This window comes from Dermacentor variabilis, chromosome 9 (assembly GCF_050947875.1).
Source record: "Dermacentor variabilis isolate Ectoservices chromosome 9, ASM5094787v1, whole genome shotgun sequence".
Classification (NCBI taxonomy): Eukaryota; Metazoa; Arthropoda; class Arachnida; order Ixodida; family Ixodidae; genus Dermacentor; species Dermacentor variabilis.
This window is the reverse complement of record NC_134576.1, coordinates 56,131,537-56,151,608: the sequence shown is the minus strand read 5'-3', so window position 1 is coordinate 56,151,608 and position 20,072 is coordinate 56,131,537. Positions and strand designations below refer to the sequence as shown.

General features: G+C 48.0%; 1 protein-coding gene and 1 pseudogene across 2 annotated transcripts in view; one reads left to right on the top strand and one right to left on the bottom strand.

Annotated features, from left to right (window-relative positions):
- Nucleotides 1-20,072, bottom strand: part of LOC142592714 (uncharacterized) — a 94,038-nt gene that overhangs the window by 19,287 nt on the left and 54,679 nt on the right. For both annotated transcript variants that reach the window (XM_075704311.1, XM_075704312.1), the window contains exon 6: nucleotides 4,343-4,434. In XM_075704311.1, the coding sequence (XP_075560426.1) occupies nucleotides 4,343-4,434 (92 nt within the window). The remainder of the gene's footprint in view (nucleotides 1-4,342; nucleotides 4,435-20,072) is intronic.
- Nucleotides 13,024-15,611, top strand: LOC142557878 (uncharacterized; annotated as a pseudogene).

Here is a 20,072-nt window from a genome sequence, read left to right as displayed (position 1 = left end):
GGCGCACCAAATGAAATTTCAGGACTTGCTTATGCATATATAAAATACTCCAGTGCAGTTTCTGCATATTTTATTCCCTCACAATGGTAAGGTGTAGATATTGGCAGAGGTGAACACATGTTGCATGGTACATGAATGCACAGAGCGAGCGCTTACAACCTTAGTGTGTAAATTTATGTAACGTAACAGTTCACTATTGCTTCAACTTTACATGAGTTGCATTTTGAACATCTTAAGGAAATTAGTCCTACCATTATAAAGGCTTGAGCATTCATATTTGAATATATTGTCTGCCTCAGCATATAACGTTGTTTGAAGCATAGAAACAATGTTTTATGTTAAGTTAAAATATCCTTTATATCTGGCATGCAACAATCATTCATTGTAAACAAACTTACGCAATGGCAACGTTGTCTGCTCGGTAGGTCTGCACACCAATCAGCAGTTGGAATTCGGTATCTTGTGCCTTAGACGTATTGTACACTAATTGGTCTTTTCTTTTGTAGTTGAGCATAACTCTAATGTGAAAGTTTATAGCAGATGAGTCATCATCATAATCATCATCAGCCTGGCTACGCCCAGTGCAGGGCAAAGGCCTCTCCCATACTTCTCCAACTACCTCGGTCATGTGCTAATTGCGACCATTTTGTCCCTGCAGACTTCTTAATCAATCCGTCCACCTAACTTTCTGCCGCCCCTTGCTACGCTTTCATTCTTTTTGAATCCAGTCCGTAACCCTTAATGACTACCAGTTATCTTCCCTCCTCATTACATGCCCTGCCCATGCCCATGCCCATTTCTTTTTCCTGATTTTAACTAAGATGTCATTAACTAGCGTTTGTTCCCTCACCCAATCTGCTCGCTTCTTATCCCCCTGACGTTACACTCATCATTCTTTTTTCCATAACTCGTTGCATCGTCCTCAATTTAAGTAGAACCCTTTCCGTAAGCCTCCAAGTTTCTGCACCGTAGGTAAGTACTGGTACGATACAGTTGTTATACACTTTTCTCTTAAGGGATAATTGCAAGCTGCTGTTCATGATCTGAGACTGCCTGCCGAGCGCACCCCAGCCCATACGTATTCTTCTTATCATTTCCGTCTCATGATCCGGATCCGCCGTCACTACCCGCCCTAAGTAGATGTATCCCCTTACCACTTCCAGCGCCTCGCTGCCCATCGTAAACTGCTGTTCTCTTCCGAGACTGTTAAAGATTATCTTATTTTTTGACCCAGCCTTTTGCTTGGCCTCTCCAGGTCAGTGAACATGCATTGCAATTGGTCCCCTGAGTTACTGAGCAAGGCAACATTATCAGCGAATCGCAAGTTACTAAGGTATTCTCCATTACCTCTTATTGCCAATTCTTCCGAATTCAGGTCTCTGAATACCTCCTGTAAACACGTTTTGAATAGCATTGGAGAGATCCTATCTCCCTACCTGACGCATTTCTTTATTGAGATTTCGTTGCTTTCTTTATGGAAGACTACAGTGGCTGTGGAGCCGCTATAGATATCTTTCAGTATTTTTACATACGGCTCGTCTACACCCTGATTCCGAAATGCCTCCATGACTGCTCAGGTTCCGACTGAATCAAACGCTTTCTTGTAATCATTGAAAGCTCTATACAAGGGTTGGTTATATTCCCCACATTTCTCTATCACCTGATTGATGGTGTGAATATGGTCTATTGTTGAGTAGCCTTTACGGAATCCTGCCTGTTCCTTTGGTTGAAAGAAGCCCACGGTATCCCTGATTCTGTTTGCGATTACTTTAGTAAATACCTTGTCGGCAACGGAGAGTAATCTGAACGGTCTTTAATTTTTGAAGTCCTTGCCGTCCCCTTTCTTATGGATTAGGGTTATGTTAGCGTTCTTCCAAGATTCCGGTACGCTTGAGGTCATGAGGCATTGCGTATACAGGTTGGCCAGTTCTTCTAGAACAATCTGCCCACCATCCTTCAACAAATTTAGTGTTACCAGATACTCCCCAGCTGCCTTCCCTCTTTGCATAGCTCCCATGGCTTTGTTTAATTTTTCCGGCGTTGCATGTGGGATTTCAAATTTTTCTAGGCAATTCTATCTTACATTATCGTCGTGGGTGACACTGGTACTGCATAAACCTCTATAGAACTCCTCAACCACTCGAACTATCTCATCTATATAAGTCATGATATTGCCGGCTTTGTCTCTTAACGCATACATCTGATTCTTGCCTATTCCTAGTTTCTTCTTCACTGCTTTTAGGCTTCCTCCGTTCCTGAGAGCATGTTCATATCTATCAATATTATACTTCCGTATGTCAGCTGTCTTACGCTTATTGATTAACTTGGAACGTTCTGCTATTTCTATTCCAGCTGTGGGGATAGAAGCTTTCATACATTGGCGTTTCTTAATCAGATCTTTCGTCTCCTGCGATAGCTTACTGGTACCCTGTCTAACGAAGTTACCACCAACTTCTATTGCACGCTCGGTAATCATGCTCATTAGTTTGTCGTTCATTGCTTCACCAGTAAGTTCCTCTTCCTGAGTTAAAGCCGGATACCTGTTCTGTAGATTGATCCGGAATTGCTCTATTGTCCTTCTTACCGCTAACTCATTGATCGGCTTCTTATGTAGCAGTTTCTTCCGTTCCCTGCTCAAGTCTAGGCTAATTGGAGTTCTTCCCATCCTATGGTGACTGCAGCGCACCTTGCGGAGCACGTTCAAATCTTGTATGATGCCAGGGTTAGCGCAGAGAATAAGAGTCTATCTCATTTCTAGTCTCGCCATTCGGGCTCCTCCACATCGACTTTCGGCTTTCCCGCTTGCGGAAGAAGGTATTCATTATCCGCATATTATTCTGTGCTGCAAACTCTACTAATCACTCTCCCCTGCTATTCCTAGACCCTATGCCATATTACCCCACTGACTTGTCTCCAGCCTGCTTCTTGCCTACCCTGGCATTGAAGTCACCCATCAGTATTGTGTATTTCATTTTGACTTTACCCATCGCCGATTCCATTTCTTCATAGAAGGTTTCGACTTCCTGGTCATCATGACTGGATGTAGGGGCGTAGAGGCCTGTACGACCTTAAATTTGTACGTCTTATAAAGTTTCACCACAAGACATGCCACCCTCTCGTTAATGCTATAGAAATCCTGTATGTTACCAGCTATATCCTTATTAATCAGGAATCCGACTCCTAGTTCTCGTCTCTCCGCTAAGCCCCAGTAGCATAGGACGTGCCCGCTTGTTCGCACTGCATATGCTTCTTTTGTCCTCCTAACTTCACTGAGCCCTATTATATCCCATTGTCTGCCCTCTAATTTCTCCAACAGCACTGCTGGACTCGCCTCACTAAATAACGTTCTAGCGTTAAACGTTGCCAGGTTCAGATTCCAATGGCGGCCTGTTCGGACCCCGGTATTTTTGGCAGCCTCTGAGGCGTCACAGGTCTAACCGCCGCCGTGGTGAGTTGCCTCGTCACCGTTGGGGACTGAGGGCCGGGGTTTGATTGTTGTATTCATATACGAGGTTGTGGCCAAGTACTGCACCAGGGTGGCCAATCCTGCTCGGGTGAGGGAGTGCGTTACCGGTTCTGGTAACCGGGATCAGGCCGCACTCCAGGCCTGTTTATGCAACTTTATTAACACGGGGATTTCTTTTTAATCCGGTGGGGAATTGCGCGCCACCGAGATTTGAACCACGGTCCTCTTGCACGCGAGGCGCATACTCTACCTCTACGCCACCGCTCTCCACCAATTTGATATTGCAGCCGATGCTTCGCCTTCAGGACATAAATGCGACTTGGTTCTGGGCACTCTTGATTCTAGTATGCGGTCGCATAGGCACCACGGATTAGTGCGCGATTGGCTCGTTTCCCGTGCCCGCCGGTTAAACTTCTGGCAAAGCGGCAGTTGTTTGTCGTCAGTGGGCAGTTTCCGAGACCGATTCCGAGAAGCGAAAGTCCCCGGATGTCTCATTCGTAAGGCATGCGTGGGCCCGACGCTCGAAAAAATGCGACAAAGAAGGTATCCATCAACACAACAATAGTCGAGTGATGATGATCATCATCGTCCATCATCCTTTCTCTTGCCAGTGAAGGATAGTAGGTTTGAGCGGTCATGCTCCGGCCCACATCTCTGATATTCTATAAATAAGGTATTCTACTAATGGCTACTCCTTTTGTAGATGCAAATATTGTGCCAGCTATAGAAAGTTTTCTTTTACCCTTTTTATTAGAGCTGGTGTGGGGGAGGGTTCTGCTAGTATTAGACGAAGTTCCAAGACCCTGGAAATTTCTTTTCTTTGCGCTGCTTTCGGCAGCATTGGTCGATGAGGTATTTTGAGTTTCAATTACGCACTGTGGCCGGCGTTCCATCGAGCTGGCGGCCTCCGTGGTTGGACACGATGACGGCCGCTGCGCCATGGTGGTGTGCTTGGAGCGCTGCTTCGGCTGCAATGCAAAAATCCACGGTATAATTGCAGCAGCTTGTGCGATTTTTTTAGTTTGCGCCGAAAAAAAAACAACGCTTGCGATAAAGACGAGAGTGTGTGTCCCGTATCCGCTTTGCCTGAGTTAGCTTTTGGTCTTATACGATGCCCGAATTTTGTGCTACACATGCGGACACCTTTGAAATACATGTCTGTGTTTAGACGCTTCAACACGATTATAATAATGCCACATGGGGTTTATAGGCTAGCTCACCAATGATGAAGAAGTTGCCACAGGCTACGTACTAGCTATCTGGCGTTTTACAGTCAAGCTGCTAGCCTCTGGTTGGTCGCGATTTTTCTTGTCCGCGTGGGGGATACTCACACAAAGAGGTGAGTCTATCCCGGAGACAGTGAAAAGAAGCGAGAAACGCTCATTGTAATGCTTCTCCAAGAGGCATGACATGACGCCCTCAGGTGACGTCACTGACGAAAACTAGATCGGTGACATCACCTTTGACGTGATGCAGTTGTCAGATGACGGTCAACATTTCGTTTCGCCAATGCATGCTGCCTGGCAGTCGGAATGTTTGATTTTGTAGACGACCCCCTGGGCTCTCAGTCTTGCTCAATGGTGCTTGGGTTTCGGCAGGAGGTGGTTTATTGAGTTACTCGGTTTGTGCATGAACTTTATGCCTTCTTTTTAAAAATTCTGCTGATGGCTTAACTGGCACCTTTGATCTACGGGACGGTTATCCGTTTTGGGGAAGTTGGGTTAGTCGAGGACTGTTTTCTTCCCGGAAATGAATATCTCTTCCCTACGTCAAATGTACCAGTGAAGCCATCAGCAGAATGTTAAAGACAGAAGATTTAAAGCTGACACACAAATTGATTAACACCATAAACCATATCCTACCGAAACTCAAGGACGGTTCCTCCCAAGGGGTCGTCTACTAATTCAATTTTTCCGACTGTTAGGCAGCATACATTGGTGAAACGAAGAACTTGACCGAAAGTATGAAGCGACACAAGATCCATGTCAGAACGTTGTCCAGAGAAAGAAACTCGCTAGCCGAACACTGAGAAGATAACAACCATTAAGTTGCGTTGGAAGAAACGGAAATTTTAACAATCAAGGCCATCCAGTAGAGACGACTGTTGCTGGAGTCGTGGTATATGCAAAACATCAGAAAGAGCTTAAACTGTTCAAAAGAAAACCTGCCTTAAGTTTGTATTCACGGTTTAAGCACAGCCAAAAATGGAACCAACCATGTCGGACCTGGCCTGCCCACCACCCTTGTGTAGCCATGAAGAAGCCGCCCTCCCCTTCCCCCCCTCAGCAGCACAGGAACGATGAAAAGCTCAAGACATGTCACAGAGACAAGACAGATGATACCGCGAAATCCCCTGGCCGGAAACTCAGAAGACCCGTTCGAAAGAACCGACATTCTTACAAGCGAGACGAACGAACAAAACCGACAGATTCAACCACTTCAAAGAAAAGCTGCCTTTAGGTTAAATTCACAATAAGCACAGAACTATCCCGGGCAGTTCCCGGCCTACCACTCTCAATCAGCCAAGACGAATTCCACACCCCTCACTCCACCACCTCCCACGCCGAAACATGAAAGCTTAAACATGGCTCCTCCCCAGGTCCTTCATCATCCTCCCTGAAGGAGGAGCGAATTTTGTTCCGTAACATTGGAAAAATAAACTAGCTTTTTTCTTTAGAGCCACTTCAAAGTCATAAATAATTAATCCAACTGGACCGGGAACTCTTTCAAGATGCTTAGCTTGAAGTCTACATATGATCGTACCTTGAAGCCGATGATAAGCTTAAATATGTCCTTTGGAATAATAGAGACCATTCGTTACATTCCAAGAACGCTATTTGTTCAGGACGAGTCCTGGAGACGCCTGTCGCAAGGCGTATACCCCAGTGGTAAGTAGGACCTAATATTTTCAAAGAATTGTAGGCGTAGCGGAATTATAAACTACGGCTCCGTAGTCAAGGCGTGATCGTATTAGACTTTTGTACAAGCTAATCAGGCATTACGTGTCACTTTGCCTGAATGTGCGTGACAAGAGCTTCAGCAGATTCGTAGCCTTGAGGCACTTGGTCTTGAGATACTTCAGGCCGCAGATAAAGGTTATTTTATTGTCCAGTAATTTATTTTCGGAGCTCACAGGTAGTCATTATTCGTGGAGTTCTATCGCGGGGTCCGGTAGTACACCTCTCATGTTCGAGAAGCGGACGCACGTACTTTTCTTAGCGTTCAGTTTAAAACCATATGTTTTTCCGCCCGCTTAGACAACTTATTTGTCTAACGTATTTGGATTTCAACACATACGTATTGTGAGACTTAGTTCTAAACATAGCGGTATTCAGAAACCAGATTAAGCAACCCTGAGAGCCATTGGATGTTTTCCGGACAAAAGCGGAGAGCCGGGGTTTTTCAGCCTCGTACAATGTGACCGTACTTTGCAATTCTGCCCAATTAAATGTTTTCCACGCTTTCCACAAGCTTCCTCCACTCACACATGGCGCAGTCGACATCCGCAACCTGCCATAGTCACTTCGCCTGCCAAGTAAGTCATGATGCCCTCGACTGAGCGCTGTTGAACGCCAAACAATTCCTGAGTCTACCCAGCCCGGCGCGTCAACAACGACGTCGTTCATAAACTGGCGTGTTGCCACCGCAGAAGATCTCGCCACCTTGAATGCAGAGTTGATTAAAACTGAGCTGCACCGCCGAAGCCTCTGCACAACCGGCAACAAGGAGGAACTAAACGACCGACTTTTGGTTGATACCGCGAAAGACCCTGCGCCAAACCACGAACCCGCGCCATGCGTGCCCGCAATTTCAACGTCGTTCCCGACCATGTCAGCGCCTACGATGTCCTTCCCAGTCATGCCAACCTTCACGTAAGACCCAGCAGAAAACATGCAGCGCATGGCAGCTTTTCTTCACCAGAACATGGCCATTATGATGATCACAATAGCAAGTCACGCGAACCCAGTCCACGTGACAACGCTACCAGACGTCTCAGCTTCGCTACCTACCTTCAACGGAAGTGGCACCCCCACTTTCAAGCACTGGATGGAAGAGCTCGAGCGCATTCAACGACTTGCACGATGGGGAGACCCAACTCTGCTCACAATCGCGCAAGGAAAGCTACGTGGAGTCGCAGCAGACTGGCGTGCCTCAACAAGGCGACAGCTTACCACATGGACCATCTGGAAGGCGGGACTCCAAGAACAATTCGGTGAACAACTTTCTATCATGCAGTGGCAACAGAATATCACAGCCCTTATACGAAATGCCGGAGAGAGCCTGCAGCAGTACATCTTTCCAAAACTCAAGATCATGTCATGCTGTCCAGCTTCTATTACTTACAAGGAACGCATCGATTACCTCGTTCAAGGCATTTGTGGCAACCAGGTAGCCACATCTATCGCTGTTCAGCGACCCCGTACCGTCGACGACTTCCTCAGCGTTGTATCCGAAGTGGATGCAACGCTACATTGGACCAAGCCCACCTGATCCAATCTCCGCAGTCAGCACAGCAATTCGCAAGACAGTCACCAGCTCCAGAGTGCTACTGCCAGAACTGACAGTACTGTGAACGTTCCAGTACGCCACACGCATGACGCAGCCTCCTCGTATTAACAGCCTACCACCTGCGGACCAAGAGTTGAAGTACGAAGCCATTTCAGCTAAGTATGGTGCCCTAGCATACAGAAGAGAGCAAGACTTGAAAGATGCAGTGTGCTACAACTTTCAAGAGAAGGGTCACCTTGCAAGTAAATATACTACACCAAAGCAACCTTCTGTTCCCGAAAGTCCTCAAAGCACCAACAGCCTCTGTTGGCCGTGTCGATGATACCCTGTATGGATCCAAGTTCAGACGGGCCGACGCTAGTGCTAAAGTCAAAGGACTGGGAGAGATCAGTGCTTTCCCAGACAGCGGCTCAAACATCACCATTCTTCCAGGAAGCTTAGCATCAAACCTCAACATCGAACCGTGGACGAAGTCACCTTTGCTTGTCGTCAGCCGAAGCTCCGTCATTTTTGAAGGATCTGTCTTTTTGAGAATCCCCATTGGACCTCTATCTGCAGTTGTCATAGCAGCCATCCTTGAACGCAACGCCCTTCCTCTCATTCTGGGAGAGGATTGGTTTTACACAGCTCAAGCTGAACTCCACTGCAAACCTCCGAAGCTGCCTGTGACCTGCCAGCCATCTACCAACGTTGTAGTGCAGTGGAAAGAGGAACTATCGCCCAAGAATATCGAATTCAGTAATGTCGACAGCATCTGCATTGTCACGTTTTGATCCCTCTCAGCCCACAGCAGAGCCGCTTCTATTCGAGTATGAGCCGGACGAGAATGAACCCTTGTAGAGTCAGCTCAACAAGGCGGCCCTAGTTCAACTGGAAACAACATGCCCCACAAGCCCACTCGAGACAAGCTGCTCCAGCCCGTTGCCTTCAGACCGACTTGATAACGTGCCTTATGATCCCCTGACTGGCATCTGCCTCGGAGCTCAGCTCAATCCTGAAGAACAAGCAGCCGTAAAGTGCATTGTGCAACGTCATGCTGGTCTTCTCAGCACGAGCCCCGAAGACATCGGTCTCTATGAAGGCATTGAACACGAGATCAAGCTGGCGCCTGACGCCAAGCCGTACGGTTGACATTCGTACCGTTACACAGCCAGTGATAGACAATTTCTCGAGCGTCAGATAGCGACGCTGCTTGAGAGTGACATGATCCGAACATTCTATGGCCCATGGGGCTTCCCAGCAGTGGTAGTGATGTAAAACGACCAAAAGAGGCTGTGCGTGAATTATATACCTCTGAACCATATGACAGTGAATGTCCTGCACCCACTTCCCCACGCTGATGACACTTCTGATGAACTTGCGGGAAGCTCCCTGTTTGCGGTCTTGGATTTGTGCTGTGCATACTGGATAATCAGAGTAAAAGAGGAATACCAAGAGAAAACCACATTCATCACGCACCAGTGTACTCTCATATAGACGCGAATGACTTTCGGATTGAAGAACGCACCATCCACCTCTCAAAAGGCGATTCACAAAATACTTTCTCAGCTAAAGCCTCGACAGTCCACATCAGCTGTTCACACATATCTGGAGAAAATCATCATCTTCGCCAACACATTATCGGAGTTCGTAGATCATCTGGAGGAGACTGACTCTGACTCTCCTGCAGCGGGCCGGCTTCAAGGCTTCCCTGAAGAAGTGTAGGTTTGCTGTTTCTTCGGGGAAGTTTCTCGGATTTGTGATCTCGGAACAGGGCAAACAACCAGACCCCTCAAAGATTGAAGCGCTCCTGCGAACACCGGTGCCAAAAACGTCAACACAGGGGCTCTCTTGGCTCCAAACAGCCAATTTCTACAGACGCTTCATTCGTAACTCTTCGAAGATTGCTGCGCCTCTCCAAACCGCCTTTCGGACTTTTGTGTTAGAGTGGACACCTGTGTGCCAGAGGGCCTTTGACACTATTCGCTCTGCACTAACATCAGCGGCAATACCGGACCATTTTGACGCTGATGTACCTACGACAGTCGCCACAGACGCATCTGCTACAGCCCGTGGGCCAGCCTCCCCCAAAAGAAAGACGGCAGAGAGACTGTGATCGAGTTTGCCAGCCGATTGCTCACAGAACCTGAGCGTAAACTGCAGAGCAACGTTTGGGAAGCTTTCGCCGTGTATTGGGCAATTACAGCAGTGAAGTTTCGACATTGTCTACCCGGACGACGGTTCCATCTTCTGACAGACAACTAGTCAGTCGCCTGCTTGACGACAAACCTTAAGCCGTCTCGACGATTCACAGGAATGCTACTCGATCTAGCAGAGTTTGACTTCTCTGTTCAACATCGACCAGGACGTCAGAACCATGTAGCTGACATGCTTTCACGTTACTAATGCGCCACAGTGTCTCAAGTCCACACCCTCATCACGATGTAAGCTGAAGATGAAACATGCAAGGCCATCCGTGCAAAGCTTCTGTCAGGACAGGAGAACCAGAACTTTGTTGTGGCCAATGAAATCCTTTGCAGGGTTGTGAGTCCAGACATGTACACAATTGTTGTCCCAGCCTAGATGCAACATCAAATCCTTGAACTTGCTCATGGTGCCACTGGACACATGGATGTGTCACGCATTCTCACAAAGATCAAATACCGCTATTGGTGGCCGAAAATGGCTGCTACTACGAAAGAGTATGTCGAAGCCTCTCAAGTTTGCCAAGTGCACAACAGGCCTAGCACACGTTCATGAAGTGGGCACGATGTGTTACATGCCTACTACATAGATTCTCTTCAATGCCATAGCTCTTGACCACATCACGATGCTAGCAGCAGAAGAGAAGTACATCCTCAACTTCATTGACTTCACAGCTGTGTGGTAAGATTGCTCGCCAGCTTAGGCAGCGTCAGCAGTTACAGCGATGTGGTCTATAAAGTCCACTGCTCCCTGATAATAAATGTTCTTTGGTTGTTGCTTGTTGAAGGTGAAGGACGGACTCTTCTTTGCGTCTAGTCGCGACACAAACATATTGTCAGAAGTGGCGCCCGCCTATCTGAGGCATCACGGCTCGCGGACGTCGGACTAGCCCTGAAACGAGGATGCCGCGGCCCCCTAAACAGTGCCAGACGCCGCACAAGCCAACAGGTACCTTACCAGGAAAAACCGAGTAAGATGACTTTGTTTCAAATTTCTCCACACGAGCCCTTCAGTTTCTCAACGCCCAACGACTGGCTCCCCAAGAAAACAGCAATTTCTTCGCTTCCGAACTGCGTCTAGACTTCACGGGAAGCCAGAAAAGAGTCAAGTAGTTGCATCGGTGTATCTAATGGGACCTCAAGCCGAGCATTTCTTCAAAACGTTCAAACTTGAGCCTGGCGACCAGAAGCTTGACGTCGTACTGAAGAAATACAAGGCCTACTTTGTTCCACGACGGAGCATTATTTATGAAAGGGTCAAGTTTAACACTCGAACGCAACAAGACGGCGAATCCGTCGATTCTGTTACTGCACTGCACGCGCTTGCTTCCGTGTGCGACTACGGGGAGCTGCGAGAAGATTTATTTCGAGATCGTCTCGTGGTGGTTCTCCAAGGCCGTAAGATCTCGAGAGCTCCCGCTCGATCCGGACCTAAAGCTACACAAAGCATTGTTGGTGGCACGACAGCACGAGACCATCAACAACCAGCAGGCAGAGCTTCACCGCGTGCGAGAACAAGAAGTCCAACAAATACAGTCCCAGCGGAGTACGCGACAAGCGGGGAAGAACGCGCCTCCGCCTGAAAGTGGAAGCAACGTTCCCAAACCATGCGGCTGGTGCGGAAGAAACAGGCACAATCGAGTGCCCTGTCCAGTGAAAGATGCAATCTGCGGAAAGAGTGAGAAAACAGGACACTTCGAGGCGGTTTGCCGATCAACCAGAGCTGTCAGAAACGTCGAAAACCGGACTGAGGAACCAGGCTTCCTTAGTCTCATCCCGTTCATCCGCTTACAGGTAGGAAGTTCCCGTTCTTGTTGAATCCTCGAATGGGGTATTTAAAGTAGATACTGGCGCGGGCGAAACGGTCATTCCGGTGGAGCTCTTCACTCGTATCTTTTCCGCGATAAACCTTCAACCAGCAAGGCGCCGGCTTCAGGGATCTGATGGTAAATCCCTTGCCATATCTGGTATGGCTGCCATGAATATGACGTTTGCGGGAACGAGCAGCCGCGAGGACGTGTACGTACTTCAAGGCCTCCGAACCCCTCTTCTTGGGAAACCAGCGATAGAAAGGCTCTGCGTACCACCACAAATCAACCTAGTGAAGAAACTGGACCCCGAATGACTTTCCACAAGTGTTCCGGGGACTGGGGATCTGCAAAGAAGGGTATGACCTCAAGTTGAATCCGGAAGCAAAGCCTTTCGCGCTGTCGTCCCCACGTAGAGTCCCCCGGACTTTGGTCAAAAAAAAAGAAGACAGGAGCTCGAGCAGGTGCAGGCACTAGGCGTCATTTCTCCTGTCACTGAGCCTACTGCATGGTGCGCACCTATCGTTGCCGTTCTTAAGCCCTCGGGTGCTGTTCGAGTCTCTGTTGACTTCACAAAACTCAACAGATACGTTAACGAAAATGGCATCCCATCCCGCCATTCGAGTACACCATCGGAATGCTACGGGGAGCCAGCACGTTTTCGAAACTCGACGCGAACTCGGGTTTCTGGCAGGTACCGCTGAGGGAAGGAAGCAAAAAATACACAACTTTTATCACGCCATTCGGACGATTTTATTTCAACCGACTTCCGTTCGAAATTTTATCGGCACCCAAACATTTTCAAAGACGAATGGGACAGGTTCTTTCAGGACAGGAGGTAGTCGTCTGCCCCATGGACGATGTGCTTATTTGAGGTGCCACGAAGGCGCAGCATGACGAGCGGCTTCAGGCAGTGATAGACCGCCTCCGCACAGCGGGCATTGCTTTGAACAGAGATAAGAGCGAGTTCAGTGTCACCCAGATTTCATTTTGGTGACATACAATCGGGAACAACACAGTACGTTCAGATAAGCAAAAGCTTGACGCGGTGACAGAAATGCCACATCCAACGTCCAAGACAGAGTTACGGTGGGTGATGGGCATAAATGATCTGGCCCGCTTTCTGCCACGCATGGCGGAAGTCCTTCAGTCTCTTTCATCCATGAAGAGCTCAAGGTAGCATGTTGTGTGGGGTCCCTCGCAGGAAGCCACCTTCAAGAAGTGGAAGAATCTTCTTTCATCGGACCCTGTTCTGGGAATCTGCGATTCAAATATGGAAACAGTGGTCACAGCAGACGCCTCATCGTACTGTCTTGGAGCTGCCCTGCGCCAAAGGCAAAAAGACGGTCAGTTCAAATTGATTTGTTATGCTTCCAGAAGTCTTACGCCCCCCGAGCGGCGATACGCCTAAATTGAAGAAGAAGAAGCTGCCCTCGTGTGGGCTAGTGAAAAGTTCCGTGATTATCTCGTAGGAAAGCGCTTTAGTCTCGAGACAGATCACAAACCACTCGTATCTTTGTTTGGGTCAAAAGGAATTGACGAACACCAAGGCTACAAAGAATGCGCGTGAGTCTGATGCGCTACACGTGTGACATTGTATATGTTTCAGACCGGGACTTGACGGTGGCGAACGTGCTTTCTCGGTCACCTCTTCCACAAATGAAATCTCTGGAACTGGAGGACAAGATTCAGGGCTATCTGCGATTAGTGTCTTCGTCAGTCCCACTAACAGCGCAGAGTTTACAGCTTATCGCCCAGGAGCAAGAGCAAGACACGGTATCTCATGCTCTTATCAACTTGTGTACAAAAGGCATTCCCAGCCGTCGAGACGTTGGGTTCGACCTGAAGCCTTACTGGAATGAGAGGCAAAGCATTGCCCTTGTTGAAAACCTGCTCATGTGTGGCTTTCGGATAGTGTCCCATTGACACTTCGGCAGCCCATCCTTAAAATAATTCCCGAGGGACAGTTTAGAATCGAGAAGCGCCGGGCACGTTCCAAGAGCTCACTTTGGTGGCCAAGTATCGAAGCGATCATTGAACGATTTGTTAAGAACTGCCACAGCTGCCTCAAGCAGAGCATCAGTCAAAAGATGCCTCTGCGGCAGCCCAAGTTTCCAGATAGGCCATGGCAGCACATTGCGATGGATTTATTCTTTCTTGAGGAAAAATGGTGGCTGATCATCACGGATTATTTTTCACGTTACCCAGAGCTCGTACCGATGAATAACCTGACTTCATCAGCAGTAATATACCACTGCAAATCCATTATCGTCAGACACAGGATTCGGGAAGTAGTTGTTTCCGATAATGGGCCGCAATTGTCAAGAGCCTCCGGCGCTGAAATTTCAAAGTTTGCATCGGAGTACAACTTTCAACACGTGACGTCCAGCCCTCATTATCATCAGAGCAACGGACTGGCAGAGTCCGCCGTGAAAATCATCAAGGGCTTCTAAAGAAAACCGCTGACGCTTATAAAACTCTTCTGGCCTACAGAATAAGCTCACTGAAGAAAGGGTACAGCCCCGCCGAGCTGCTCATGGGGAGCAGCTCAGCCCTGCCCACGTCGAGCGAAAGCCTCCAGCCTTGGACACCAGACCTCCAAGAAATAGCAGCTTTCGAGAGGTCGCAGCGTCAGCGCCAGAAGAGACTCTACGACTGACACCACGGAGTGCGCGATCTGCCCGAGCTGTCCGAAGGAAACGACATATGGGGCGTAGACCTCCAAAGAGAAGGAGTCGTTCGAGGAAGCACCGACGATCCCAGATCGTACTGGGTCGAATCCGGGGAAACTACTCTACGCAGAAATCGCACTCATCTCGTCCCGCTGCATCGGACTAGTTTAGAAGACGGCCGAGGAGCAACGCAACTGACAGCGGAATCACCAGAAATGTGCAGTGATGAAAGAAGCAGTGCGCAACAGTGTAGCGATCCCTGTCACAATCACACACGAAACGGAAGGCGTGTGATTCCTCCAGAACGAGTTCGAGCTTCGTAACAAGAGTGGCTTCATTTAAGAGAGAGAAAGGAAGACGCGTGATAAGATAGCTCGCCATCTTAGGTAGCGTCAGCAGTTGCAGCGCCGCTGTGGCACTAGCGATGTGGTCTATAAAAGCCGTTGCTTCCAGACAATAAAGGTTTTTTTGGTTGTTGCTTGTTGAAGGTTAAGGACGCACACTTCTTTGTATCTAGTCACGGAAAAAACAATAGCCAGATACATCATCCCAGCAGCGGTGCCCACAACCTCAACCAAAGATGTGCTGAAGCACTTGCATTCGTTGTTCTACAGATTTTGAGCCCCTGTTGACTGTCTCTCCGATCATGCCAAGTGATTTGAGCCTCACCCCTTCAATAACTTTATGCGCATGCATGGTGGTAACATGCATTTTTCTGTAGCATACCGTGCTGCCAACAACGGACTTGTTGAGTGTGCCAATTGAACACTTGTGACGGTACTTCGGAAACTGTGCTATGGTGATCAGTAACTTTTGGTCGCGAAACTAGAAGAAGCCGCTTTTGCTGTCAATAGAACCCACAATCGAAGCACTGGCTTTTTGCCCTTCGAACTTTTGTTTGGGTTCATACCAAAGCTGCCACATCAAAAAGCTCACCCACATCAAGCCTCTAACCACAGCGAAAGGCTACTGACACTGCCAGACCGGCGAAACGGAGCAGTCAGTAACTGAAAACACGCGCAAGAAACTCGGAAAACAATATATGACAGGACCCACTGCGATGCATCATTTGACATTGGCGACTTTGTATGGGTATGACAACAAGAGCCTATCCTACAGGGATCTGAAAAGCTTGATTCCAAGTTCAAAAGCTTGAGGTAACCAACAGGTAACCGACTCCACAATGTCTAGACAAGACACTCGAGTTATTCATGTAAGCCAGATGAAGAGGTACCGTCAACCATAATTCGACCCAATCCTGGCCCTGCCGACTGAGGGAGATGAACCCCCTACTCCAGACTCCGCCGAGTCGCCGCCCGAGGACCACGTCCCTGTTGACGGCTGCGCTGAACTTGTAGACGCCCATACCTCACCTTCACCTGTAGATGAAGCCTCGGCCCACCCTCCAAGTCAACGACCACTACGTCATCGCACACAACCCCGACATCTACAAGACTATGACCTGTCAATGCAAAAGTAGTTTTTCTTTTTCAAGTGGACGTCGGCTTCTAGGTGGGGTGGGATATGAGCTTCAGCACTAAACATAGCTGTACTCAGAAACCAGGTTAAGCATACCTAAGAGCCGTTCGAAGGTTTCCGGACAAGAGCGGAAAGCCGGGGTTTTTCAGCCTCCTACAATATGACCGTACTTTGTAATTCTGCCCAATTAAAAGTTTTCCACCCATTCCGCCCGCTTCTTCCACTCACAACATCATCAAACATTGTACCTTGTATGATAGTATGGAGCGAGTTCATTCTGACAATCAATAGGGTACAGCTCAGCACACCACCTTGTGGTACAGCAGCCTCCTCCGCAAATGGACGTGGAAGAACGTTGCCAACCCTAACATGGAATGTGTGATAGGCGAGGTAACTCGGAATCACGTTCACCAAGTTGCCTGTAATTTCCATTTCAGCCTGACCATGGATAATTTCAAAGCGTGAAGTTGTGTCGCATGCCTTTTCCAAAAAAGAAGAACACTACCAAGAGCTATTTATGCACAAAGGCATCAGGGATATTAGTCCTAATGCGGATAAGGTGATCTGTTGTGGATCTACCTTGTCTGAAACTTCCCTATAAGGTGTCTATTATATTGTTTGTTCCAATAAAATGAAGGTGCTGACAGTTACACATTTTCTCAAACATTTTGCATATACAACTTGTCAGAGCTGTAGGCCTATAACTACTGGCTGAGGACGGGGCCTTGCCCTTTGTGAAAATAGGAAAAATGATTGTTTCTTTCCACGGGGAGAGAATATAGCCTGCAAAGAACATGGAGTTAAATAGTGACATTAGTGATTTTTGGTTCTGAGGATGAATGACTTCCTGGAGCGGACTGGTTACAACAATTCAGTGAAGTCTGAATCTATGCCAGGCTAAATGGACGATTGTATCATTGGCTTTGCCTTTCCGACCCAGGGGCAGTCGCTCTGCTTGTCGCTAGTGTCTTAGAAATGTACCTGCGTAATGGAAAGTACATGAAATATGCTCGAAGTGTGCACGTACAGAATCCGCCTTGTCGTCAAGTGTGTCTGCTTGCGCATTAATTAATGGTGGAGGCTGACTTTGCCGGACCTTTATATTGTTCACCCTGTAACAAACTTTCAGTTCGTCAGTATAGGATTAATGGTGGATATGTATCTTCTCCAGTTTTCCCTTTTGGCACGCATTCACGCATGTCCGAATTTAGACAGTTCGTCTTTACGCACCAGTTCCCCATTATCGTGATTTGCAAGCCCTACCTGTCGGCTCCCGTGCGACTGTCCGGGTGTGGGTGCTTTATGTCCTCTACCTACGGAGAGTGCAGCAACGTTGTTGTGTTTTTACGCCGTGACTTGACTGATGTGGATCACCAAGTGCCTCTTGACGAAGTAAATCATTACGTTTGCTTAACAGTGAAGTAGAAAAAGCTCACGTTCACAATTCTTGGAGCCTACTTATCTCCAACAAGCCGTCTAGACTGTGAGCGCTTACGCGAAATTTTGACATCGACTTCACAGCTGTGGGTGATCATTTGCTACTTTAATGCCCACAATTACCTATGGGGAAGCTCGAAAGTGATCACTAGGGGCAGAACGTTGGTGTTCTTTGCGTCTGAATGCGAATTTTTTCTGTCAAATGATGCAAGCCCTACTTATCTACGTGGATCAGTGCACAGTAGCTGCTTGGACCTTACCATCGTTTCACGTTCACTTTCAAGAAGAGCGCAATGCTTTTCGGATTTAAAAACGCAGGGTGGAGACCACATCCCAGCCTACATGAAGATCGAAGGTTTGACTACCTCCAAGTCTTCCAGAACCGTCCAGTGCACCGATTGGGCTAGATACAAAATAATCTTGGAAGACTGTTGTCATGACGGCAGTTCCTATAACGTACAGGGCGCGATAAAGGATGTCAATAAAACAACCATGCATTCGCTTTTGAAGAGTTCCTCCCGCACGGATTTCGACATGAAACTTGCGAAACTTGAGCGATTCGCCGTCGTGCGGAACGAAGATACAGACGCATGAAGTCCAATCATGATTTGAGAGTGGCTAGACGAACACATAAGAAAAAACAGCATCACATGAACAAGCTGGCTTCGCGGCAATGAGTATCCTTTTGCGAGTCCCTGGATCTGCGAAAACCTTTGTCGCTTATATGGAGGACTGTTCGTGGCCTTCGCACAACCTTTGGTCAGCGCCACCCGTTTAAATCTCTGGCACTCCATCTACAATGCAGAGATACTGACGTCGCTGAATCTTTCTGCCGAAAGACTGCTGCGAAGCAAATTCCGATAGAACGCGTATACGTGAACGTTCGACCACCCACTGTTCTTACGCGGTCCCCGCATGGAATGCCACTTTTCTATCGAAGAACTAGAAGCTGTGCTGGCTTTGTGCAGGCGTTCTTCAGCGCCAAGACCGGGAGGCATTACATACCGTGCCCTGTGTAATTCAGGAGACCAAGCTCGGAAGGCACTCTTGCTCCTGTACAACGACTCCTGGCAGACGGGTACAGTTCCATAGGAATAGAAGTCAACTCGCCTTATTCTACTTCTAAAAGCTGCCAAGTCGCCTTTGGACATTTCTTCATACCGTCCGATCGCACTTGCCAGCTGTGTCGAAAAAACAAAGGAAAGAATAATTATACAGTGTCTGGAATGGTACTTAGAGTACCATGAAATGAACCCAGATGCTATGGCCGAATTCAGACGTGGCCGTTTGTCAACAGACAATGCTGTTGACTTCGTAACACTTTTGCAACACCAAAAGGCCTGTAAACGACTATCTGCTGCTCTGTTTCTAGACGTTAAGGTGGCTTAGGATAATGTCACCCATGAAGACATCCTTAGCGCGTTAGAAGCCGTCGGATTTGGTGGTAATATATGTATGTAGGTGTGCAACTAATTGCAGAGGAGATCATTCTACGTGCACACAGAACATGGCCCGACATCCGAGCATTATGGTAGCCGACGAGTCCCTCAAGGCGGTGTGCTTAGCCCGACGCTTTTCAATGTGACCCTCATTGGATTACTTGACAACCTGCCTAGCACCGTACGACCTTCCATCTATGCGGACGACATCTGCATTTGGGTATCAGGTGTAACACTTCAGCTTCGCGCTCGGCTTCAGAAGGCAGCCAAATTGACATCTTCCTACCTTCGTCAACAAGGACTAGAAATTTTATGCGGAAAGTGCACAATGGTGGCATTCACGAGGAAGCAAATGTCTGCTTGCAGCATATCTATTAGCGGACAGCGTATACCATACAGCAGAAAGGAACTTGGGAGTCGTAATTGACAGAAACCTGTCTTGGACTCCGCACGTAAAAATAAGTGAAAAAGCGACGGACTGCTATCTGTTACCTGTTCAGGTTCCTTGCAAGAAAAAGTTGGGGATTATCTATACGCGCTATGTTACAGCTGTACATGGCGCTGTTCATTGGATTCCTGCAGTACAGCCTGCCTGCAATACCCAACACCTGCAAGATGAACCTGCATTTAATTCAGAGCTTTCAAGCCCAAGCCCTTAAAGTATGTCTTGGCGCACCACGCAGGGCATCAACGGCTGAAACCATTGCCATTGCGCAGGATTACCCACTCACGACGCACGTTACCATTGAAAGAATGCGTACGCATCTCAGACATTATACTAGGACCCCTTCCCGCCACCTGGCGAGCCTCACTGCTGCAAAACCCTCCTCGACATTTAGCCTCACTGTCAGTGCACATCGTTCGTCGTTCGCTTCAGGGTACGCACCTGCGGCCAAGCCAGTATTTCCTCCGTGGTGTTTGAGCTGTCCACAAGTACATATAACGGTTCCAGCACTACAGAAGAAGACAGGTATACCAGCCCCTGCTCTAAAACAGCTGAGCTTACTTCTTTTCAATGAAAAGTAAAGCAACCACGTGCACATCTATGCCGATGGATCGACTGCGTCGTCCAGTTCTGG